The sequence below is a fragment of the Narcine bancroftii genome, chromosome 3, assembly GCF_036971445.1.
Source record: "Narcine bancroftii isolate sNarBan1 chromosome 3, sNarBan1.hap1, whole genome shotgun sequence".
Lineage (NCBI taxonomy): Eukaryota > Metazoa > Chordata > Chondrichthyes > Torpediniformes > Narcinidae > Narcine > Narcine bancroftii.
The window spans coordinates 61,398,969-61,426,166 of NC_091471.1; the positions used below are offsets into that span (position 1 = coordinate 61,398,969).

At 37.9% G+C, this 27,198-nt stretch overlaps 1 protein-coding gene across 4 annotated transcripts in view; it reads right to left on the reverse strand.

The window, feature by feature from the left end:
* ubap2a (ubiquitin associated protein 2a) overlaps window positions 1-27,198 on the reverse strand; it is a 157,844-nt gene that overhangs the window by 65,111 nt on the left and 65,535 nt on the right. For 2 of the 4 annotated variants that reach the window (XM_069924156.1, XM_069924157.1), the window contains 7 exons: window positions 25,554-25,611; window positions 21,185-21,276; window positions 21,045-21,097; window positions 19,877-19,950; window positions 18,693-18,873; window positions 11,245-11,425; window positions 3,776-4,026 (listed from right to left, as the gene is read on the reverse strand). In XM_069924156.1, the coding sequence (XP_069780257.1) occupies window positions 3,776-4,026; window positions 11,245-11,425; window positions 18,693-18,873; window positions 19,877-19,950; window positions 21,045-21,097; window positions 21,185-21,276; window positions 25,554-25,611 (890 nt within the window). Of the gene's footprint in view, window positions 1-3,775; window positions 4,027-11,244; window positions 11,426-12,856; window positions 12,919-14,819; window positions 15,015-18,692; window positions 18,874-19,876; window positions 19,951-21,044; window positions 21,098-21,184; window positions 21,277-25,553; window positions 25,612-27,198 lie in introns of those variants that run through there. The other 2 variants (XM_069924158.1, XM_069924159.1) reach the window with 2 other exon arrangements.

Below are 27,198 nucleotides of genomic sequence, written 5' to 3' on the forward strand. Positions count from 1 at the left end.
ATGAAGTTCACCAAGCTTTGGTGACTGAAAGGTAAATGGTTACCGCTTGACGGTTTTGAGAGAGATTTATTGTTCCGGATCATCCACAACTGATGTACTCCCATCGGTCACCTCAGTGTCTTGCGAATGAAATTTGCCCCTTCAGGGTTCTCCAGATGATAACCTCTTTCTTAGCCAACCAATCCTCTCCTCTTGCATGAACCACAAGGGCTTTGACCAGGCTGAACTAAGCACTCACAACCTGTCTTCCAAATGGCGTTTTCCACAAGCTTGCCAGCTTGTCCTGTTCCAGTCCCAGCTGCTGCTGCTGACTGTAAAACTGCAGATCTGATCTCTGTCTGTCTCTCTCTCTTAGAGAGAGAGAGACCTGTTTTACTCTCTCTGCTTGCAAAACCATATGACCCTCTTAGAACAGCAAGTTCCATTGCAGCTGCTCCGACAAGATCTTTCATCTGCTGCCTTTTTGAAAACAACAATCCATTAGTGAAGTCTCTTGGGCACTCTCCAAATCTTTTGCAAAGGCTCTGGGGCCGACATGTCTAGCATTAGCAGAGCTCCAGTATTTTAAATAAGATCTATTTTAAAGTGTTTGCACATGACCTACACTAAAAAAACCTGCCCCAATTTATCTCCTAAAAACATATCCATATACAGTCCAAACACAGGATAATCCGTCACATCTAAAAATTTACATAAGGCATTTGAATTGTGCCTCACCAAAGTCATGCGTGTAGAGAGGACAGCTGTGGCTAAACATGCACCCTTGAAGTGCACCTGTGTTGCTGGTGAGGAGACATTGTTACGGATTGGTCTTCCAATGAAGAGGTCAAGGATTCAGTTGTAGGGAGATACAAAGGCCTAGGTTTAAAAGCTTGCTGACCAATACCAAGGAGATGATGGAATTGAAAGCCAAGTTATTGCTGTTGACTGGGCGATCCAAGGCAGAGTGGAGAGCCAGTGAGATTGCATCTGCTGTGGAATGATCGTGGTGATAGGAAAATTGCACTGGGGCCATTCCTAATTTCCATTCAGAATTGAGGAAGCAGCTGCAAGTCAAAAACATTGCTGGATCTAGAATTGCATATTGGTAAAGGATGACAGAATTTCCTTGATGAACTAGATGAGCTGTTGTCATAATCTGGTAGCTGCATGTTAATTACTTCAAAATCTAGAATTTTTATAAAATTAAATAAATGTAAATTGCCTTGTGTCATGGTAGAATTCAAACTTGCACATTAGGATCAATGATCCAGAGGTGTGGTTGCTACTCCAATAGCTAATCATAATCACTGAGAAAAATCATGGATTAGTTGGATTGAATGGCCTGTTTCTATGCTGTTTGATTCTATAAAATTCTTATTCATTAATTGCTAATCGAATTTGTCTCAAAACACACCAGTACTACAGTCTGATCTCAACTGTAAAATTTAATCAAAATTCCCAAAAGATTATTGGAGAATGAAGTGTTGTGCTTACTTCTGCATTCTTTTGACCATAAGGACAGAACTGATAATGTATCCATAGCCTCTACCCACTCCAACTGATCCGGTTTCCTGGCCTAATTCACTCCTCCATGCCATTAACTGCCTCTGTCATACACACCTCATCAATGAGATATCCAACAATCAATTCGATCCAGGCAGGGAGTGGAACTTTGTAGGCTAGGACAGTCCTGACCAAATGAACATAGGCTTCTGACTGCTGTGCCAAATTCACACTTTTATTCGGGACACAGAACTGACAACTGGCAAAAGGCATCTTTTTTTTTTTTGAACACTTCATTTCTGATTTTCATAGACTCAAAAATTCAAACAGTACAACATTTCAACACTCATAACATATAGAGTGAGTATTTATTTTTCCCCCACCCCACCCCAATACAACTGAGAATATGGTCGTATAAATTATACAGATACAAATATCGGTGAGGTCAATGACCCCTACAGAAACATAGGGAAAAAAAACAACCAGGGTGACTAAATAACGAAAGGAATAAAAAAAAGAACTAAAAACAAAACTAAAAAAGCACGTCATCTGCGTCATGTCTTACTTCCTTCATCCCACTCATTTCCTTGCTGGGACAGATTGTAACAGTACCTATATATCGATGGGGGGGGGGGGGGGGGGTAGTTTAGTCAATTCTGTGGGCAAAAGGCACTCTTGGCTTTATTCAAGCTCCTGGCTGCAAAGATGAAGTGATGCACTCACTAAAGCAAATTGTAGAGTATGTTGCCCAACAAGGACTTGCGTCACTCACTGTCCTCAAATTCCAGGCTAACACTTCCTGAGAGACGGCCTTGGGTTCTCATGCTGGTCCAAAGTTCAGAAAAAAGTTGCATCATCTTCTGAGGACCCATGTCCCTCCTCTTCCTTCTGTTCTCATCCAATGATAGGCACCACATTGATAGTAGAGTCTGAACTATTTTGTCCATCTTTATCTTGCTGCAGCAGGACAATTGTTTTTTTTACAGGATCATCCCACCAAGTCACAACTCAGGGGCCACCAGCCCACCACATTCATGCCAAAATATCCCATTTGGCCTTATTAGAGCTCTATCTAATGTCTTTCTTATTCAAGAGTCTACTGAAGTGGCTGGTTACAAAGAATCAGTTGTGGGTGTCCAGTGAACAACAAATCTCTCTGAAAACTGACAAGAACCTTCCTGTGTGGTAACCAATTACCTTTCAAATGTTTAAATGCTCAAAGCTTCCTAATTGTTGGCACTGAACCTATCATCAAGTACTGAGAAGGGAATCAATTACTCCAGACATTTCACACAAATCCTTCAGAAATTACTCAGAGCTTCAACCACCTGACATGGAGACAAATATGGCAAGCTGAGCCACAGCTGATACCACATTGACACAACAAGGTAACCAAGCAACTTAGAAAAATGCTTCACATCTGTATGTTCATCTACATTCTTGAACTTAGACATCATTGTTTTTTCGTTCCTCACTTTGTAAAATTATTTACAAAATATGCAGTTGTAAGATACTATTGTTCACCACATCTAATAGCTTTATCAAAGAATGAAGTTGTTTAATTCCCTTCAGATAGCTAATTGACAAAATATTTTGCACTATTTCTAACTTTTTTAAAAAACTTCAAACCACTGTTTGCCATTTTACTGGACTATTCAACAGAAGATTTGCTGCAACTATCCTCTGCTCCTCCCAAGGCAAATATACAAGATAGAATTATTAATTTAAACAAGAAAATCTTTAGAAGCTGTGATTGTAGTGCAATACACAAAAGTGCTGGAGAAACTCAGCAGGTCGCACATCATCTATAGGAATCAAAGGGTAACCAACGTTTCTGGTCTGAGCCTACACTAGAGAGGCTGAATGCAGACTGGTAGAACATTTTGTCCCCGTTATTACAGCTCTGTCTGCTGTAATAACAGGGACCAACCCCAGAGACTAACCTTTTAATTCCATACCTCATTCCTACATCGAATCTGTCCATGGCCTCATGCACTACCAAGCCAAGGCTACCTGAAAATCGGAGGAACAACACATAATATTCCATTTAGGCACTTGCCAACCAGATGGCATTAACATTGACCTCGTTTCTGTTAGGCCCAAAACAGTAAGTGACCTCCTGAGTTTCTCCAGCACTTCTGTGTATTGCATATGATTAATATTCTCATGTATACTATTACTGAAAACACAGTCAACTAATATTGCCAACATTTTTTTCCTGCAAATAAGATTTTTTTGTGTCAATTCAATTAAATATAGCATTCACAAACATAGCAAATCCTCAACTTACTTTTGAAGGTGGTAATTTCCGCTTTTGTGTTTTAAGTTGTTTTTGCTGCGTCTGTTGCATATTGGTCATTTGATTGTCGGTGGAGATTGGTAACATTTGCATTACTTTAGCAGCAGTGCCATCAACAGATGATGGCTCCTTTAACCTGACTTGTGAAGGAAAGGAATCCATTCCTGGCTGAATTGAGGATTGCTTCGGTTGTTGAATTATCTGGCTCAGAACAGGTGAAGGATTGGGTTGAATCTTCAAGTCTGAAAGATGTCCAAAATATTGCTTTAAAATAAATTTCAAGAACTTACTATGTTGTCAGTTTAACTCCAGTGACTACCTTCCTCAAATGAAGAATTACTAATTCTCAGATCATCTTTTCATCAAATGATGAAATTTCTGCTGAGTGGAATATTTTCAGCTTTAGTGTTCACTATCACAAGCAATTGCAATTCTACTTAAAAATGTAGTCTGGAAATAAAAACAAACAGAAATACAATGATATAAATGATATACGTGTTTCTATCATGTAGCTAAAAGGATAGGGTTGTAAAGAGCTTTTGGCATATTGGCCATCATAAATCAAAAGTGTAGTGACCACTATCCACAAAAGTCTCTTGAGACTGGGTGAGGCTCTTTATTCATGATGTGTTTCAATTATTTCCAATACAGGTTCAGTTGTATTTAAATCCTTTATTTTAACACACAAAACTTGTAACCATCTTCTTTAATGTTTTCTGAAATGTCTATAAATAACGTTCTATGATATTGATCCTTAATAACAAAACATCTATGTTAATGTTCCGTGATAACATCAGTGTTAATTGTCAACAAAAAAATGTGAGCTTCACTCACGTACACCGCCATGCTGTTCAATGTCTTCTGATACAAATTCTCACCCTAACTCTTGCACATGGACCAACCAAACTACCATACGCAAACCACCGCACATGCACCATCTGAAGACTTGCGCATGCTCACAGGAATCAAAATGGCCACGCTCAGGCTACAGACCCCAGGACGCCGACTAACAAGTACGCACATTTTATCTCCTATAATACTGGCCCCGTAATCATTATAATGAAATGTAATGCCATGAATAATAATTATACGATCAATTATAAATAACAATCAAACATATAATATTCAAACATTATATAGATCTTTTTCTTAAGACCAGAGGTTACCAGCACATAGCCTCAAAAAAAGAGTGATCTGTACCACCACTCTGAATCAGTAAAGTCTGTAACCTGTGTTGTGGGCAAAAAACAACAAAATAAAGTCAGTTTGTACTTATGAAAGTTCCTCTGTCTTCTGTAGAACCTGAGTTAAAACTTCAACCGGTAAACCTCAGATCTTCCTCAAACAGAATAGACACAGCTTTCCTTTTAACATGAGGTACTTCTTCAGCATGTTGTTTCACTTTCTTCCTTTTTTCAACATTCTGATTCTCATAGAAGAATGTGAACTCTTAGAACCAGATTTTGAAGATTTATTTGACCCTCTCAATTTTAATAAATTAGTCTTTTTAACCTTCCCAACAATGGGTTTGCTCATCTTTTTCTTTCTTTTCAAACGATATTAGCTCTTCAAATTCATCAGCAGGCCACATTTGTAGATCCCTTCTGTAAAGAAGTAAACAAGTTTCACTGATGGCTCATACAAATCTCTTAACTAAAACTGCAGCCTTTTCAACCACTCTGGCTTCTATTGGCTTCCCCTGCAATTCCAGATTCAATTTTGCAACTTCCAATTCAGTCTCAGTTTCTGACAGTTTATTTTGAAGCCTTTTATTAGATTCTCTCTTTGCATTAATCTTCCGAGAAGCTACTAACTTGACCTGGGGTTGAAAGATCACGTGATACGTTGGTACTTCTGCTTTCAGCCCTGCTGCAGTAAACTCGAAGTGTTTGAATTTCTTCATCTTGCTTGTTACATTCTTTCTTTCTGCATCGTAATTAGCTGGGCTTTCAAGATGCATTCTTGATTGTATTCTGAAGTCAGCTGCCTTATGTTATTAACCAATGACTTGCTCTCTTTCAAAAGATGGATTTCTTCCTTCAGCCTTTTGCATCTTGATAAAACTGAATCTCTTTCTTCAATAATTGTATTCATTTCTTCTGCAGTTATTCTTTTCTTCTGCTCTCTGGGTTTGCAAATTCTATCTACAATTAAACCTTTCTGGTTACTGTTTTCATGAATATCCAATATTTCCAAGACCCATTTCAACATTTTGTTCTTTGAAGGCAGTTGCACCAGTTTTGCAGCCATTTGTTTTAGTCCTGCCTCAGATTTAATTACACAGGAATAATCACCAGCAGAATTTGCAACATCTTCTAATACTTCATTTTCATCTAATGATTATGAAAATAATTCCTTCAACATTGGTTTAGGTACCTTTAATTTATTTTCACATTGATCTGCTTTCTTTTTTTATAAAAGAAGTGTCTTTCTTATTTATAGTCCTTTGTTGTTCCCTCAGTTCATCAAGTTTCACAACAGAAATCCTGTTGACATTTTTGCTGACCTGCTCCTGAACAATATCATTATTTCCTCCTATAGGTCTATTAATTGTCCAGCCAAGCATGGTTTTAACAGCGTACGTTCCACTTCCCACATTCCGTATTACTTCTAGTGGTTCTAGAGCCTTTGGCACATCTGAACCAATCAACATCTCTATCGCAGAACCAATTCTAAACAGATAAACCTTCCACAGATATGACCACTGATGGATATTGCTTTGATGTGGGATGTTTCCTTCATGCACAGGTGTAATCTTCTGAGTGTATAAACCTGGGAGATCACAAAAAATCTTTGCTATGCAGGCCAGCAACCTCTAAACTGGAAACAATGCTGGTTTCAATGACCTTCTATTGGCCCATAGTTTTCAAAAAAAACCTTCACCTTCTTAAGTTTGTTCATTAGTCCCACCGTGCAAAATGATGCAGTACTACCTGGGTCAAGAAATGCGTAAATACATACTGTTGCATCCTCCTTCCTGGTCTTGTCTTGTACAGGCACTATTGAGAGTTTAGAGTTATTTACACTGGCCCCAGTAAGACCACTTGTCTGAACCAAGGCTATAACATTGTTTTCTGCTGTTTCCTTTGTTTTTGTTTGCTACTTTTCCAGTTCATTATTCCTTTGGTGAAGATGTAGCATTCTAGGAAGCTACAAATTACATACGTTACAATTAAGTCACTTCTTGCAATTTTTACTGATGTGCCCTTTACATGTACAGCCAAATCATTCCCCATTTTCCTTTAAGAAAGCAGCAATCTTTCATTATGTTCCTTCTTTTCCAACCATGAACACATTTCCAAATCATGTCCACCTTCACAGAACAGTTCTTCTCAGCAGACAAGCTCTCCTTTACCTTCATTACTTTATCCTTTTCTTTATTTACAACTGACACAGTTGTGGCCAAGGTACTTCCTTTTGATCTCGAATGAGACTGAAATGGACCTCCTTACATCTTTACTCCCCAATGAAGTGCCATTGATATATCCATATACTGGATCTGCTGCAATGTTCAAGGAAATCCACCAAATCCTTAAAGGTAGTTCTTTGATCATATTTTTTTTGGAAATCACAGGCCAAAGTTCTCCATATATCCCACAGCTGGTAGGATAATTTCCTTAAGATGATTTGCATATTACCAGACATGTCAAGCTCATGAATGATGTTGGTATCTTCCATGGTATTACAACATCCTCTTAGAAAGAGATGCATTCTTATAGAGCTTTCACGTCATCTGGTTTTATTGATGACCATGAAAGGGCCTTCTCCAATACAAGCTGAATTAATTCTATACTTGTTGTCAAAATGCTCCTGTAGTAAAAACTTAGCCGTGTCAAATCCTCTATCCGGAGACATATGTTGACAACTCTTTACAAGTTCCTTTGGCTGTCCTCTTGTGAACTGTTCCAAATAATAAAGACAATCTTCAGGGTCTTGGATTTTGCTTTCAATATTGGATTTAAAAGATCTAATGAATGCTTGGTACTGAAGTGGGTTACCATCAAAAACTTGAATCATCTTCGTGGCCAAAGAAGAGTGAGAGTGTAGCTGAATCAATGATGCAGCAATTTCATTTTACCTTCCCATGGATAATAGTACATTGCTATTTTCACTGCCGCTTGTAGCAGGAAATGTGTCTGGAAACCTCATATGTGTAGGTTCACCCAAATTTCTGATTCTTGATTGGAATGCTGTTCTGGGTAAACTTGTACCTCTTACTTTGTTAGTTTTAGATTGGTCACAGTGTTTGAGCTACTGAAAGAAAACAGAGACACACGCCGAGAGCACTTCAGTTTATACAAATCTTTATTACTAAATCTAAAGCTAATTTCAAACTACAATATGCAAGCCCTTCCCAATTATACTTATCAACACCTGGACTGGTCCCAATTGCCGAAGCGAGGCAACGACCGCACACTTGTAGTAGGTTGTCAGGGTGCCGGTAGCAGCTTCTCCACCTCCCCCGACTGGGACGTTGGTTGGCCTCCAGAAGTTCTTCTTCTTGCTGAGAGATGTTGCCACCCCTCAGAGAGTCTGAAACTTCAGCAGTGGGACCATGGCTTATATTACCCAAAAATTGCTTACTCAGGCACCTATTCCCCACGCAAAAAAAAAGATAACCGGACACGCCTAGGCTCCTATCAAATACCACAACTTTCTAGCTTATTATTTTGAATACAATGATTTACTTAGCTTCAAGGACCCGCCTGACAGTCTGCGACCAACAATCCCATCAATCTCAAACAGCAACCGGCTAACAAGCAGGAAGATTAAACTTTCTTGATACCAGATGTCTTTTTGTCAGATTACTGCATCTCTGAGCCCCATGGTGGAATTTAGCTTATGTCTGTTGATTCTTACATTATTCTCAAAGTAGGTTACTGATACTCAGCCTTGGATAAGCAAAAGCATGGTCTAAATCCTCCATTACAAATGCCAAGAAAGCTGTGGCATTTGACTGGACCCAAGCCACAGCTCTGTCTGTAGATGTGCATGTGGATTGATATACCATGCTCTGGGAGGATTTGTGCATATATTGACCCCATGGTACTAAGATATCTGCCTTATCAAGTGGTTTCCTTTCCTGTGCCTCTTTTTCAAAAAAGACTTCTTACCATCATACACTTTAGATAGGTTACTCTGAACACCAGATATCATTGAGCCTTCTAGTACAATTGTCTTTGCCTTATTAAAAGCAATTTTTGTTTCCAGTTTCAGCTTAGCCTTTTACATCCTTATCTGATGCTTTTCCCTCCTTAGCTGCTCCTCTTGTTCTTCTAAGGCATATTTATTTTAAAGTAATTCATGTTGTGCAATAAGAGCACCCAACTCAGCCTGATTCTTTAAACAAGGAGAAACTGTACTTGAAACACTGGCCCTTTTTCTAGAACTCTTGCTTCTCCTGCTACCAGTATTTGACATGCTGCCACTTGCTTGTATATCTTCCTGTAACTCAAATGTTGACTTATTGCTTGACTCTTTCTCCAATTTGAATTGCACAACTTTTGCATCTTCATCCTCTTCATCACCAATTGGTGACACACTTTCATCCATCTGCATAGTGCTGTCATCAAATTCATTTGTCTCTTCTGCAATGGTTTTGCAATGTCTTCATTCCCATCAACCAAAGCCACTGCCTCTTCTTTTGCCAGCTTCAGTCTCACAATGAGAACTCTTTTAACACCACTTGTATCTAGACGCAATTGCTTCAGTTCTGCTTTGAGATCCGCAACCCTCAAGTCTTCAGTACACTGCTCCTTAACAGCAACGCTGGCGGCAGCTGCAGCCATTTAACTTGCCTTGTTCCACCGTCTGTCAAGCTTGAGCATCAAGCATGCACAACACAAGCCAAATCAACAGTCCCCATTGGACTAGCGGCTTCAAATCCAAACTCTGTTCAAAACTTGCCACAAATACACAGGAGTCCACAAATGTAAGCCTACTGCTTCTGATGGCTGCAATGTGCTGCTATCAATAATCGAGTTTCCACCACAGCATCCGTCAATAATATTTTCAAGAAATGGCTCCATCAACGTGTCCATAGGACAATCTGCTCTCAGATTAGAAGCTCTGGACCTTTTTCTGCCCAATACTCAGACCAATGAATGTGGATTACAGACTGCCACAAGCCTGAGGCAGTTCCAGTCATATTATTTTCAATATCACTCCAAAACAAAGAGGGATTATTTTCTATCTTCCATCCTTCTATTGTTCGTTCCAACAAATTTTGTTTTGTTGATTAAATGAAGTGACTAATATCCACAAAAGCCACTTGAGGCTGGGTGAGGCTCTTTATTCATGATGCATTTCAATTATTTCCAATACAAGTTCAGTTGTATTTAAATCATTTATTTTAACACACAAAACTTGTAACCATCTTTTTTAACGTTCTCTGAAATGTCTAAAAATAATGTTCTATAATCAATCCTTAATAACAAAACATCTGTGTTAACATTCCATGATAACATACGTGTTAACGGTCAACAAAAAATGTGACCTTCACTCACCCACATACACCTCCATGTTGTTCAATCCGCTCCAACAATATGAATTTGTGCCCTAACTCTTGCACATGCGTCAACCAATCTACCATATGCGAATCCACCACGAATGCGCCAACCAAAATACCATACATGAAACCATCACACATGTGACAACCAAAGACTTGTGCCAAGCCTAAAGACCCCAGATCGCTGACTAACATGGTAAGTACGCACATTTGGTTCCTACACAAAGTATTGAGTATAGGAGTTGGGATGTTATGGTAAAGTTGTATAAGACATTGGTGAGACCAAATTTGGAGTACTATGTGCAGTTTTGGTCACCTAACTACAGGAAAGATACCAATAAGATAAAAAAGAGTGCAGAGAAAATTTACTAGGATGTTGCCCGGACTTCAGGAACTGAGTTACAGGGAAAGGTTAAACAGATAAGGACTTTATTCCCTGGAACATAAAAGAGGAGAGATTTGTTAGAGGTTTTTAAAATTATGAGGGGGGTGGACAGAGTAAATGTAGATAGGTTCCCTCCACCACCCCCCCCCCCCACCGCCCCACTGTGGGTAGGTAAGATATAAACCAGAGGGCATGGATTAAGAGTAAAAGGGGAAAAGTTCAGTGGGAACATGAGGGGGAACTCCTTCACACAGAGAGTGGTGGGAGTGGTGAACGCAGGCTCAATTTTAACACTTAAGAAGAATTTGGATAGGCACATGGATGGGAGAGGTATGGAGGGCTATGGACTGGGTGCAGGTCAGTGGCACTAGGCAAAAAAAATGGTTCAGCAAAGACTAGAAGAGCCAAAGGGGCCTGTTTCTGTGCTGTAGGGTTCCATGGTTCTACTATAGTAGTGGATCAGGCTTCTCCCCTCTCATTGTTTTATGTAAGATTCAGCCAGCATCTGTAGATCTTGCGCTTCTCTAAACACACATCTATCGTTTGTTCATCATGAAGAATACTGACCAAAGTGGTTTAGTACTGCTGGCTGCGATGTTGATTTTGCTTCCCAAGAAAGCTTATTATTACTTTGTTCTGCACTTTGTGGAACCATCTCCACCAAAGCAAGGGGCTTTAACTGGTTGATTGATTGCAAGCCTGTTGAGTTATCAATCTTTGTAGCAGCAAGCTCTCCAAATATGGATGTCTATATTTTAAAAAAAAAGTGAAATCTTTCAAGCAGCATTAAATACAAAGAATATTAATAATCTACGCATGCAATTTTCATTTTTGTGTTATATAAGATAACAAGAACTTTCTTTACAAGCTATTCCAAAGATTTTTTTGCAACAGTTAATTTATTAATCATTTAATTTCAGGCCATTCAACATTTTGTGCCTAATTACAAATTAATAATTTTTTAAACTATTCAAATACAGTGGTCACGTGCAGTTACTTTTCACTGACAATCACTGTAGATGAATGAAAATTGAATACATGGTCAGGATAAACATTCAAGTCCTTAATGGATATTTCCACAAAATATCCATGAAACCAAAATCTCCACAATGTCAGGTAAATGCAAAACATGATTTAAGATAGGCACAGATTAGTTTTGTTATTGCTGAACAACAAAATGCAAGGATCTGGATAAATAACTAATTAAAAAGTTTCTCCCATACAATTTAAATGCACAAAAAAGATAAAGTCCACATGAATGTAAAAATTCAAGTAAGAGGAATTATGTTTTCACTCCCAGAAAGGTACTTCAAATGCACTTGGATTTGACTTCAGAGAAATAATTTCTCTCTTTCAGAGTTTCCCAAAAAACTAACTACTAATAATGAAGAGCATTCAACTTAGTAATTGCTTTAACTGACAAAAATGGCACATTTTGCTGGAGGACTAAAATCTTCAAATGACAGAGAATCTAGTCACTGCACTTGGCAATAGTTCAAAAACTATTGTATGCTTAGTTGATAGAAAAATAAGAACATTGTTAAGGCCAATTATGGTGTTCAAATATTGAACTAACCACCTCATAACAGTTTAGCTTGGAAAAGTGCTCGACAAGTGTATGCCTCATAACTACACACAATCAGTTCGTAAATCCAATTAACAAACAAAATCTAAAGTTTTTTAAAATTTTTCTTTCTTTCTCAAACTTAAATTGTACAATTAAAATAGTAACTGAACAAACAAAAATGAACAACCTGAAAGAATTAAAATAAATGATTCCCAAGATGAGTGCCAAGTACAGTAAGTGTTTATCTTACAATAGACCGTTAACAAGTTGGTCAAGATAAACAATGCAACCTCTTCCTTTTGCATTTAGGTTGAACTTCAACACAACATAGTACCAATTTTGCAATATCCATTTCTTGTTCAAGTTACTTCCCTCAGTAAATGAAATCTTATCAGAATCTGCTCAGGAAAGAAAGTTCATTGTTTGAAAGGCAAATTAGTTTGCCCTGGATTGTTCACTTTCATTGGCGTTGGAAGGTGGTATATAATTTTCCATTTAGGGGATGAAAAGTGATATAAGAAACTATCAATCAAGCTAGTGGATGGAATTTTTCAGGAAACAGAACTACAATGGAGTCTGTTATGGAATTACTGTTCAACTAAAGAAACTTACAGTTCAACTAAGCTTCATATACTGAGTCTCCAGGGATTAATCATTTTTTTTCTTCTTCATACCTGCCAAATGACCAAATTTTTTTTAAAAAAGTACATAGATTAACACTCTTACATTGAAATTATAGAAGTAAAACAGTGAGTTACGAGCATAAACACACTGAGTCATGAGTCTTAAAGCAATAAGAGAAATACTGAACATGTATGCAGAATTTTATTGGAAAGTGTCCCAAAACTGCCTAAACTGCAAATTAATTATTTTAATCTTCAGGAATTAGCTGCATTCAAAGCTTGAGTTTATACTGGAAAAGGTGCCTCAGAAATGTCAGGTTACAAGTATTCAATACAACAGCAATACTACAATCTGAATAAATCAAGTATTTATGTCCAGAAGACAAAACAAAGCATTCTTATTTTTTGGCAAAAAATATGGCACATTTCATTAGCCTAATCACCCAAAGTTGGTTAACACGAAAATCTAATTCTACATACTTAGAAAACAACCCCTTCTGAGAAAAATATAATAATATAAATATTTTTTATAATAATATAAAAAATATAATAAGTTTCATAAAATTAAAAATTAAATTAAAAGAGTCAACAAGAAAATCTACAAATTCACCAACAATCAACTTTACTTTATCACACATTAATGGCTTCTTTCACTTGTACTTTGTACTTCCACTCTATATTAATACTGGACTTTTTATGTCAGTGGTGGGCAAACAAATGGAGAGGATTCTAAGGGACAGGATTTATGAAATATTTAGAGAAGTACAGAGTTATCAAGGTTAGTCAGCATAGCTTTGTGAGGGACAGGTTGTGTCTTACGAGTTGAACAAGAGTTTTTTGAGGAAGTGACAAAAGAAATTGATGAAAAGTAGGGCAGTAGATGTGGTCCATATGGATTTTAGTAAGGAGTGAAGGGGGATGACAGGAGACTTAAAGATTATGAGAGGCACAGAGAGACAGCCAGCACCTTTTTCCCAAGGTGAGTGTAGCAAACACCAGAGGATATCTGTACAAGGTGAGGAGGAAGATTTAGGGAGATGTCTTGGACAAGCTTTTTTCTTTATACATAAAGAGTACTGGGTGCCTGGAATGCAGTGCAAAGAGTAGTGGAGGAGGCTGATAAAATAAAAAAATTCAAAAGATACTTAGTCAGGCACATAGAAGAAAAATAGAGAGTTGTGGTTTGAGTAGGTTTATATAGGTCAGCACAACATCGAGAGCCCAATGGCCTGTACTCTGCTGTTATGTTCGATGTTCCAAGGTATTTCATGAGATTTCCAGTGGTAGACGCATTCAGAAAGTCAAGAGGCATGGAATGCATGGAACCTTGGCTTTGTGGATTCAGAATTGGCTTGCCTGAAGAAAACAGTAGTAGATAAAATATTCTGCCTGGAGGTCAGTGGCTAATGGAGTTCTGCAGGAATCTGTTGTGGGACCCCTGCTCTTTGTGATTTTTATAAAAAGACCTTGGCGAAGGAGTGGAAGGATGGGTTATTAAGTTTGCAGATGAGACTAAAGTTGGAGGTGTTGTGGAGAGTGTAGAAGGTTGTCATCAGGTTGACAGGATATAGATTGGATGCAGAGCTGGGCAGAAAAGTGACAGATGGAGTTCAATCAAAACAAGTGTGAAGTGGTTCGACCTTCCAAAATGCACTTGAAGGTGGAGTACATGGATAATGGCAGTATTCTTAACAGTGAAGAAAATCTCTCATGGTTGCCGCACAGTTTGACAAGATACCGTATATGGCGGGGTGTAAAACCCTCAAACATTTCTTGGGGGGGGGGGTTGGTTGACTTATACGCTGGATATACTTTTGAGACCTTAAATTCACGAATAAAACCAGACTGACAGCAATTTGGCATATAAGTTAATGTTGGATGCACCTCCCACCACCGGTGCCGTCATTCCCCAACACCTCCCCACTGCTGGGCGCCGCCATAACCACTCTTACCTGGGACCCTGAGGTCACTGTTGCCGCCTCTGCCTGGTAGCCCGAGGTTCCTACTCCCATTGGGAGCACAATGTTGGCACTCCAGTTCCATGGGGCATTGCCACTGCTGCCTGGTCGGCCGAGGTTTCTGCTCCCACCTGAAGCACGACATCGCTGCTCAAGCTCCGTGGGCCATCGCCGTTGTTGTCTAGTACACTGAGGTTTTTTCACTTACTTAATTTACAGCTTTATTACTTGCAATTGGGGCGTTTAAAAAAAAATGTTGGGTTGTTCTTGGGAGGCCCAGACAGCCTGAAAAATGGGGGTCGACTTATATGCTGGATATATCATGAAACCCTTAAGATTAGGCTGAAAAATGGGGGTCGACTTATAGGAACATAGGAAGTAGGAACAGGAGTAGGCCAAAAATGGCCCATCGAGCCTGCTCCGCCATTCAATATGATCATGGCTGATCTAATTTATGACCTAACTCCACCTACCTGCCTTCTCCCCATATCCCCTAATTCCTCTATCATGTAAAAATTTATCTAACTGAATTTTAAATATGTTTAATGAGGCAGCCTCAGCCATTTCCCTGGTTAGAGAATTCCAAACATTCACTACTCTCTGGGAAAAACTATTTTTCCTCATCTCTGTCCTAAATCTACTCTCCCGAATCTTGAGACTGTGTCCTCTCGTTTTATATGGAATATATGCCAAAATATACTAATTAAATGGCTCGATAAAACTCTGGTTTTACTATACTTGAAATATTGAATTCAGTTCCAGTCACCTCATGATGGGAAGGATGTTGACACTTTGAAGAGGGTGCAGAGGAGATTGACCAAAATCTTGCCTGGATTGGAGAACATGTCTTATGAGATAAGGTTAAGAGTTCAGGCTTTTCTTTTTGTAGCAAAAAATAATGGGACTGAAAGGTCTACAAAATTGTGAGGCAAATATAGGGTGGAAAACCAGCACCTTTTTTCTCAATTAATAGTAGCAAGTACCAGAGGACATCTGTACAAAGTGATAGGAGGAATGTTTTGGGGCAACATCAGGGGTAAGTTTTTTCTTTTATCATACACAGGAGCAGATGCCTGCAATGCATTGCCAGGGGTGGTGGTGTAGGCTGGAACAGGTACACAATCCTTTATCCGCAACCCTTGGGGACAGTGTGTTTCGAATTTTGGATTTTTCCAGATTTTAAAACAAAAGCCAGCTGCCCCAGATTTAAGCCCACCCAAATTGTGCTGTCGTATCCAGCCCCTTCCAGTCGCACTGGCGTCTCTCCTCCCCACCCACTCGAGTCGCGCTGCTGTCAATCTCTCCTCCCGCCCGAGTTGCGCTTCTGTCTCTCTCTCCTACCTCCCGCCCGCCTGAATCACGCTGCCGTCTTTCTCTCCACCCCCGCCCGAGTCACGATGCCGTCTCTCTACCCCCCCACCCAAGACACGCTGCCGTCTCTCCTCCCTCGCCCGCCCGAGTCACACAGCCATCTCTCTCTCCCCTTGCCCGCCCGAGTCGGGCTGCTCTCTCTCTCTCTCTCTCCCTCTGCTGTACCAGCACCAGGAAAAAAATGCCAGTTTTTGGAGCTTTACATATTTTAGATGTCCAGATAAAGGATCTTATTGTATCCTTATTGTACCTGTACAATAAGGACTTTTAAAAAAAAACCTCTTACACAGGCACAAGAAAAACAGAGGGTTATAGGTGTGAGGTAGGGAGGCTTAGATTGTTGAACAATTATTAGGACACTTGAACGACCCCCAAAAAAATCAATTAGTTTTAAGGTCAATAAATTTAGTTGCTTTAGCATAAACAAATTATATACCACAGATACAACAGTAATGATGCTGTCAGAAAATGTAAATGATTAAGTGTCAAGAGGAGCATGTGAATAAAAACAGATTATGACATTCTGCCATTCTCATACCCTGAAAAGAAAATTTGTGTGCAAACTCTTATAACATGTCAGCTTTCATGATAAGTTATTTTCATGATCTTTCAAGACAGAATCATTTGGATTTAAAACCAATGGTATCTGATTGATATGCTCAAAGATAATGAAATATCTCTCATCTGTCTTGCTGTATAGTTATGCCTTCTGATCAGAAAGACCTTCAAGTATGGAGACCATTCTTACTGATGACTGTTATTTATAAAACAACAATAGAATTGCTCAGTTCATCTTGCTGGCTAGAATATATTATGGATGCAAGTTATTATTCAAAAATCTCAGAAATGTTGCAAATATTTTACATTTGGAGAGGTCAGATAGTTTGATCTATATTTAAATTAGGCTGTCAAAAACAAATTAGCCGCTAGTTTCAGTTACATACACTGTACAATTAAAACAACAGCATTTCTGTGCGAAAAGCTCAAAAATGATCACTAACAAAGTTTGGTACTTTTCTATGCCAAATAATTTCGTAAACTTGACATGTACGTAGATTCTTCTCTACATCAGGAAAGATCCTTGCAATAATGCTAAATGAAGGTCCACTCTTCTGCAAGCAAATTTACAAAGAGGAATACAAATTGCTTAGCATATTAGCAAAAGGCTAATTCTTGCCCACAGAATAAGGAATCACCACACCCAGAACCTTTTCCTCACCAAACACATGCACTAAATATAAAATGAAAATGAGTACACATTTGTAACCTTTCTAGCAAAAGAAATTAAAACCAACTGCATGTATTTTTTTTAAATTTAGAGATATAGCACGGTAACAGGCCCTTCTGTCCCACAAACATGTGCGGCCCAAATACACCAATTAATCAACAAACCCCATACTTTATTCTATTAAAATCTATATAATGTACAGTCTAACCATTTTGCTATTCAGATGCTCCACTCAAGACAGAAATATTTTCTTCCCTCCCTTTTATTTTCTCCAGTTTTAAGTTGAAAACAAATTTTGCTTTCAATTTTCTAACTGATTTTCTACGTTGCCATCTATACGTTGCAATGAGAAATTATTTTTTTGAAAAATTAAGGAATCAAATATATAATTTACCAAGAAGTGTTCCTTAAATTGATGACAAGAAAAACAATGAAGGACAAGTTTGTACAAAAGAATCAAACTACCAAAAAATATCAGTTACAAAACTTCAAGTTGTCAGCTTCCATAATATATGTGCTTGAACTTGTTTCTTTTCTGAGCAAAGATCTTCTTAATTGACAGCAGAAGCAACTACTATGAGCAATAAAAGCAAGCTTGAAGCATCTAGAATAGATTTTACAGGAATATTAAATTAACCATATTTTTTTTCCCACAAGTCCATGACAACACAATCGCCCCTTCTCAAATGCTTTGGAGAACTCTCAAGTGAAAACTACCAAATGATGATGGTCAAATTCCCTTTGCAGAGCACCTGATTCAAGAAACTGTCACTTCAGGTCAATTGCTCCCCTGGTACGTAGCCCACTTCCATTCATTTTTTGATGCAGCAACCTGCTCCAATGTAGCAATCCATCAGCAGAAATTGAGCAAAATCTCAGCAATACTTAAATGCTTAGCTTATTAGTCATGTCAGAAGATAAAAGCAGGAGAAATATTTCTGCTGCGAAACTACAAGTCTTACCAACATAAAACTAATGGTCCAAAACTTCCTACAATTAAGAAGATGTAAAATGATAGAGGAAGAAAAGGGAATCAAAGCAACATACTGCTGCAATTGTAAAGGAAAAAACATTTTCAGATTCCACATAAGGGAACATGCTTTACATAATTTCTGATTAGAAAACAGAAGATCAAACCCAAGTGCTGCAGAAGACCTGTTCTGAATGAGAAAACAACTCCAACAAAACATACACCATCATGCCATTTAAGTCACACTAATTTATACAGAAAACAAATATCAAAATGAAAAGCAATTATTTTGGTTTACCGGATTCTGAGAGTAGGAATTCACAGCATTGGACTTTCCTTCCACTGATGAAATTGGATCATTTTGGGAACTGATGAACACCAGTGGCTGAGAGAGGTTTCCCTGCTGGGGTGCTTCATTTGAGTGGTTTTCTGTTATAGTAATATTTGAGGGCTTTTGAAGCAATGTGGCAAGATCAGTGCTTTAAAAGAAAAAGAAGTTTATTTTAAGACCTTTTAACAGGTTCTGCAAGGACTATAAATAGATTCAGGGGATACGTAACATTAGGTTGTATATCTTTATACAAAAATGCATGGCTTTATAAATCTAACATAACTTTCCAAAATAAGTCAGAACATTTGTTTTGAAAGGGGAAAGAATTTTAAAATTTGAAAGTGCCAAATAATCTCAGTTTAGTGTAAACTTTTATTCAATTACATTCTAATCAGTACAGTACCCTACAGTAGTTCAAACAAGAAAAAGCAAAAAGGCATAGCTCAATATATTAAATGTTGAGTTAAAGAGTGACACAAAGACCCATGGATACTTTAAATTAAACTATTATCCTTAAAATTAAGTTAAAAACTTTATGGATGCAAAGCTGTACATTGTTCGATAATTACAATTACATTGGTACAGATACAAGTCAACAGTTGCAGAAAGGAAGAATGGTCAAATGAATTCGACCCTAAAACTAAGCAATAATTGGAAAGAAATGCTTTTATAGATTTACTGTTGAGATCGTATTGTGTTAATTATATATTAGATCGTAAATTAGAAGAATATATTGCAACCCATCCAAGAGATGATTCTATAAACTTTGATTCTAGCTGCTTCACATGAGCAACTATTAATGATTTATTTTAAGTAAACAAATATAAAATTGTTGAAAGATGAACAGTGAGAAATGACTGCATTTAGCAAGAACCAAAGTTGTGTTTCAAATTTGGGTTCAAAAGTCAATTCAAATAAAAACAATAATGAACATTTTTTTGTAAAAACAACAACTGCATTACAGTGTCTGCTTCAAATCATAATATTTAGAATTCATTAAAATTAGTAACATGTATTCACAAGTTAATTTTTTTGTTGTATCCCCATTTCAAATTTCAATGGTCATCTTAATATATACCTGTAGCAATATATTACACAATATATAACTGGTTAATCAATGCCAAATATCGCATCAATGCTATATTTCATACCTTGATGCAGGTGTGATTTGGTTGTCTATTCTTGCAACCATAGAAGCAGTAAAGACCTTTGTTTCTGTAAGATGCTTAAAAAAATCATGTTAAATAGGATGATGCATGCCTATTTCATCAATTCATCTCAAGACAGTAACAGCTATTTTCAAACTGCATATCAAATAAATTCTGCAAAAGGTCAACTAAGCTACCCATGGAACTGAGGCACTTTGATTAAAAAGACCCTCAGTTAAAATTTTTGCTTAAACTGTTAAAAAATTTCAGACAAACCATCAGCTCAGGGAAAGTGGAGAATTCTCTCTCTAGATCATGCCGGATGATTCTGGAAGTATGCATTCACTGTAATCAGGAATAAATGGATCTTCTTGTAATTGTCAAGATATAACGAGTAGTACCCAAAAGGATCAGGCTGGAGCCTAAACTTGTTTTAAAAACTATTTATACAGATGATTTGAATGAAATACTAAATTTAGGTTGATACAAAAAGAGCATGAAAATTAAGGTGTGGAAACTAAACAAGCAGATTACAAGCAGTAGCAGCACTGGGGAGGGGGGGGTCAATGACGGTGCTGTGGGGGGGGGGGAATCAGTGGCAGTGCTGAGCAGGATGAGGGGAGTTAGTAGTTAGTGTCAGCGTTGAGCAAGGGGGGGGGGGGTTAGTGACAGCAGTGCTGAGCAAGGAGGTAATGACGCCATTACAACATGGCGGCCAGCAACTCAGCTCTCACGAGAATCCCTTGTCACTGTTTATTTTCCTCACTACTGCCACCCTGAGTCTGGCCTGAAAAATTACTGCACTGGCTTCTTCATTAAACTTTGCAGTGGAATGAATAATAATAAGAATGAAGGTTTGAAACACCCCCTTTTCCCTGACTACCCCCTGTTCCCTCACCGCCCCCTTGGATCTTTCCACCATCCACAGGGGAGAAGCAGCATCCAATGTGGGAATCATTAATGTAAACATATTAATTCAACAAATTTAAATCTTTGCTAAATACAACTAACCCTTTTAATACCTGTACCAACTGCAACAAAACCACAGTATAGAAACTAAATATATCAAACTTGTTGTTATAGTATAATTTAACCTAATGCAGAATAGATGTATTTCTTTGTTATCTATCATTTTGCAAAGCAGATTTTTATGCATGTTGTGGATACTTACATCTTCATTACAGTCTTCAGTAATACAGTCCTCCATGGAATTTTGCCAAGTGCCTGAAAATCATTAAATACACAATTCAACAAAACACTAACATTTTGCAAAATTTGTGGTAAAAATATTTTAAACTGATATCTTCCTACTTGTTCCATTGTTTTGACCCGCCTCCCAAATTTCAGATGTTGTACCATGTCTATCAGTTGTAGAAACTCGGTAGTCTGCTGGGTTGAAGGTTCTGTACATACAAAAAAAAAGAAATCCAATTATTAAAAAATGTTAATGTTCTCTGATCAAATTCAGGGAAGCCACCTTTTGCTAGTTACTTTAATCTTTTACAAAAAAAATTGCATTTACTTCAGTGTTCTGGGCCCAGAAGACCCCAAAACCTAGCAGCAATAGAAATTCACCAAGACAAATGGTTACTTAAACAAAAGTTGCTTTTAATTATCTTTAAACTTAACCCAACTTAATCCCCTTCTAAGTGCATATGTATGTAATGTGTGCGTAAAGTTCTTTAATTCAGAGTCCAATCTCACTTCTCACTCCTCCAAGTTCACTGGTTGCAGGCAATTCTTATACTGTGCACAGAATTTAACATTTATAAAGTTCACCAGGCTTTGATGCTTGAAAGATAAATGGCTACCACTCAGGAAGGTTCTTGTCGGTTTTCAGAGAGATTTGTTGCTCATTGGACATCCACAACTGATTCCTTATGATCAGCAACTTCAGTGTCTTCCTGAAGAAACTTGCACCATCTTTCCAGACAATAACATCTTTCTTTCAGGTCACCAGAGTTCCTTTTTGTTTCCCTTATTTCAAGAGAAACATTAAACAGCCAGCCATCTCCTCTTGTATGAACCACAAGGGCTTTGACCAGACTGAACTAAGAACTCACAACCCATCTTCAAAATGGGGTTTGTCCACAAGTTTGCCAGCTTGTCCTGTTCCAGTCCCAGCTGCTGCTGCTGAACTGTAGAACAGAATTCTCTCTCATTCAGAGAAAACCACATGACCCTCTTTGAACAGCTCTCTGCACTCAGACAGATTGCGGCTCCATACCAAATCTTCCGAGTTAGTTCATATGTTGCCTTCCAAAATAATAATCCATTACTCCATGGCATGTCCAATTAACATCTACTTGTGACATCTTTATAGGCAGTCTTCAAAGTTTTTGCAAAGGCACTCAGAGCCTGTACTGTCTGGCTTGAGCAGAGCTCTGGCATTTTAAATGAGATGTTTTAAGTGTTTGTATGTGACCTACACTAAAAAACGCCACAATTTATCCCCTTTAAAACATATCTATATAACATAATCTGTTATACAAGGATATTACATTGTTTGAAATAGATGAACTAAATCTAACTTGATAGAGATTCTTGGTCTCAAAAATTATATTCCAGTGGAAGAACTTACTTCTTAGTGGTTTAGGGGGAAAAATCCAGACTTTCAAGTTAATTTCAGTAGTTCAGAGAGAATTGATATGGTCTTCCTGAATGCCCACAACAGTGTCCTCCATAATGTTTTGGATTAAGATACTTTGTTTATTTATTTGCCCCTGTGCTCCACCCACAGTTTTTAATTTGTAATCAAACAACTCACAAGTGATTAAGGTGCACATTCCAGATTTTATTCATATACATTTTGGTTTGACCACATAGAAATTACAACATTTTTTTTAATGCATACTTCCCCATTTCAGGGCACCATAATGTTTGGGACATTGGCTTCACCAGTGTTTGTGATTACTCAGGTGTGTTTAATTGCTTCATTGGTGCAGGTATTGGAGAGCTTGGCTTGCCTCTGAGCTTCTGATTACTTTGGAGCTGTAGATGCCATTTTTCAACAAGATGACCAGAGCTGTGCCAATGTAATTTAGAGAAGCCATTATAAGGCTGAAAACGAGAATAAAATAGTAAGAGACATCACCCCAACCTAAGGATCACCGAAATCAACTGTTGGAACATCATTAAGAAGAAAGAGCATACTGGTGAGATCAGTATATTCCAAGGAAGACCTTGATGACAGAAGAATTCTAATCATAATGAAGAAAAATCCCTAAACACCTATCCAACAGATCAAAACATTCTTCTGGAGGCAGGTGTGGATATGTCAATGACTAATGTCCTCAGAAGACTTTGTGAGCAGAAATACAGAGGCTATACTGCAAAATGCAAACTACCAGGATGGCCAGATTACAGTTTGCCAAGAAGTATTTAAAAGAATTCTGGAAAAAGGTCTTGTTGACAGAAGAGACCAAGATTAATCTGTATCAGAATGATGGCAAGAGCAAAGTGTGGGGGTGTAAAGGAACTGCCCAAGATCCAAAGCACACCAGCTCATCTGTGAAACACTGAGGTGGAGGTGTTATGGCCTGGGCTGCCACAGGCAGTGGTGCACTTATCTTCATTGATGATATAACTGCTGATAGCAGTAGTAAAATGACTTCTGAGATGTATAAAAACATCTGATCTTAAAGCAAATGCCTCCAAATTCATTGGACAGCACTGCATCCTACAGCAACACAATAATCCCAAACATATTGCTAAAGCAACAAAGGAGTTTTTCCAAAGCTAAAAAAAACTGGAAAATACTTAAATGGACAAGACAGTCATCCAATCTAAATCCAATTGAGCATGCCTTCAATATGCTGAAGAGAAAACTTAAGGGGACAAGCCCCTAAAACAAGCAGGAGCCAGCTGAAGGTGGCTGAAGTATAGGCTTAGCAGAGCATCATCAGAGAAGATACTCAGCACCTGGTGATCTCTATGAAATAGACTTCAGTCATTACATGCAAGGGATATGCAACAAAGTACTAAACATGACTACTTTAATATATATATATATATATACCATTGCTATGTCCTAAATATTATGGTGTCCTGAAATGATGGGACCATGTATAAAAAGTGCTGTAATTTGTACATGGTTAACCCAAAATGTGCACAAATACACTTCAATAAAATTTGGAATGTGCATTTTAATCACATGAATTGCTTGATAACAAATTTAAAACTGTGGAGCACAGGGGAAAATAAAGGAAAAAAATGTCTTTGTCCCAAACATTATGGAGAGCATAATTAATAAATTCAAACTATTTGAAAATAAAAGTGTTGATTACACAAATCCAGAATATTCTCCCTGGAATTCAATGCAGAGTTGGAATAATTTCAAGAAAACACAACGGTCCAGTAAAAAGTGCAATTGTACAGTTTTTTTTCTATACGATGTGTTAATACTGTAAATGTTGTTTAACTTTATTGTAAAATAGAAGATCAAATTGATTCAAGCACATTGACATAATTCTCCAGCAATCAAAAAACTACCTAACAATTGGAATGTTTCCTAAACAGTAAGCAATGATTCCAGCAATTATTTCACATCATGACCCTCACTTCAGAGCAGCCAAGAAAATGGCTCATGCATCAAGGCAGGAAAATGAATCAAGTCAGAGGTCCAGTTAAAATTAACATGCTTAACGTCTTTCAATAACCCCCAAACAACAATCAGTATAGGCACTTTCAGGCAGGGAAAGCACCTGTCTGTAAAGGCAGAGGTTCTTCGCCCTTATGCCTAAAGACTTACCTCTCTGAATGTGCCGTGGCCGGCTCCAAGGTGCCGATTCCAACCCTTCTCAGAGAAGGATGATTGGCGGTGCACAGGGCTCTGCTGCCTGACCTGAATGCATAGCTGCTGTAAGAGGCTGGTTAGGGGTGGGCTGATGATACCATCAGCCCACGACCCATCTCTCCACTCATTCCTCTCCTTCCATGACCCCCTCAAGGCAGGGACAGTGGATGGGAGCCATCGGGGGTGGCTGGTAAAGGCTGTGACAGCTTCACCAGGCTGCTTAGGCTTTCAGGGTCGCTCTCGGTAGCTCAAAATGCGGCAGAGCAATGGCCGTCTTCCCTACCCATAATCCTCCACACAGCTGGAAATGTTCTGGGAAACACAGAGCAGTTCCAGCTGCATGGCCGATTATGGGTTGGGAAGACGGCCATGCTCTGCCACGTATTTATAATGCGTGGCATTACAGCACCAGTTGCCCCGCCTCCATCAGCTCAGGAGGGCACAACAAAGCTGCGACGCTGGAACAGGCTTTTAGGGCTACTGTCTGAAAGGCAAGTTTTAAGTGTTTGATCTGGTCTTGTAGCCAGCCTCCAGGCAGAGGCCTGACATGAATTGGCCTCATGACAGGTCTATCTTCCTATGAGCTTAATTATGCAATCAGGAAAGAGCACCAATGAACAAAGGATTTAAAATTTTGAAAACTACTTTGAATTTTCCTCAAAGTATTCCTTTTGATTGTCTTTACCTTTTATATCTTTTTATAATGTTCCAAGGTCTCTTGGCAACACAAGGACTGTTACCCTCCCAATTTAAATCAGCAAAAAAAATGCAATTACAAGCTTTAATAAGAGATTTTGAAAATTATGAAGTCATTTGTATTAATGGAGCAATCAATTTCAGTAATCAAGTTTTCAATTCAGAATCCTACTTGTTTGAAATGCTTACCCCATTCCTTGTGTTGAAAATCTTGCTGCTCCCCTATCTCTGCTACGTCCACCATATCCTGCAAAATTTAATAATATGGTAATTAAATGTATAAAATTAGCTTGTGACTCCAAATTTTCAAATTGTGATCTAACATCAACACTGGGTCAGTGCCACCTCAATAGAGCACGCATAGAGGTTGCAGCTAACTGGCCAACTGTATCCTTCGGTGGGTGGTGCTAGGCCTCCAAGATATACTCAAACATCAACTGAATAAAACACAACTTTTTTGATGCATTTCCTCAGGCCTCTTCCATAGGTTTGGACAGCAGTCTGTACTTCAAAGTGCACCAACATAGAATTCCTTATGTCTTGGCTCTACCTCATAATACAAGATTTAATGAAAAGCCAAGAGATACATTTCAAAAGCAACCTGAGAATTCAAAGAGTAACCTGAAAAGAGATCAAGGAACTTGGAAATTATGACTAAATTGTCAAAGCCTGTTTAATTTAAATATTGAAGATGGCACTTTTTAAAAAAAATTGATACTGGTTTTTGTTCATCAAATTAAAACGTAGCATGTGATATTTGCTGGAAGTAAAGAGATGTAAATGTATGACAAAATACAAGAATTAAGGGGAAATTCACCTCTCTTGTCTATTTCATAATCTACCACCAAATTCAAACTTTGGAAAGAACTTTTTTTTTAAAAAAGTGTTTATGTAATTTTAATCTTGAAATTAACTAATTACACAAGAACCCAAAATAATTTTTAAATGGACGCTTGATCTCTAAAGTGGATTACAAGCACAACAAGCAGCTTGTATTAAAGCCTGGATACATTTTTTAAAAATCTCAGGTTAAAATGCGATGATATTTTGCCCAAAAATAATTTTTTTAAAAAGATCATATGCAGAATTAGTACTACAGTTTGCTTCTATATGCTCTTGCTAATCTACACAAAATAAATCAATATTCAACAGCAGTTGTACAATTCACATGGTTTTCATACCATGATAAATTTGTGAGGAAATGCAAACTAACCAGTTGGTAGATGCAATGCAAAGCAGATTTTACATTTCACATGTAGAAACAATTCAATGGTTAGTATAGCTATTAGCACAATGTTATTAAAGCGCCAATGACATGGGTTTGAATCTAGAGCTGTCTGAAAGGAGTTAGTATATTCCCCCTGTGTCTGCCTGGGTTTCCTCTGGGTGCTCCAGTTTCCTCCCACCCTTCAAAATGCAGAGGTTAATTGGGCACTTGAGCAGCATGGCTCATTGGCCAGGAGGGCCTGTTACTGTACTGCATGTCTAAATTTAAAACAAAATTGTTTTTTAAAAAAAATTAATTTTAAATTGTATTGAGCGTCTTAACTGCTTATTCTTGTGTTCATGACCTCAGAGTAGCTGGCCTTCTATATTTTCTTTTTTTCTCCTTTCACGCTCTCTAACAATAGGTCAAATGGCTTTTTTAAAAAAAATGCCTTGACCGCTAAAATAATAAATTTGAATTTGATTATATATTAGAAATTCATAATTGCAGCCAAAATGCTTTATCTAACAAAGGGAAATATAAGGCTCCGTGAAGCAAAAATAATAATCAAACTACATCACAAGTTTGAGAAATTTTAAAGAGATTTATTTTTTAAAAATAGCAAAT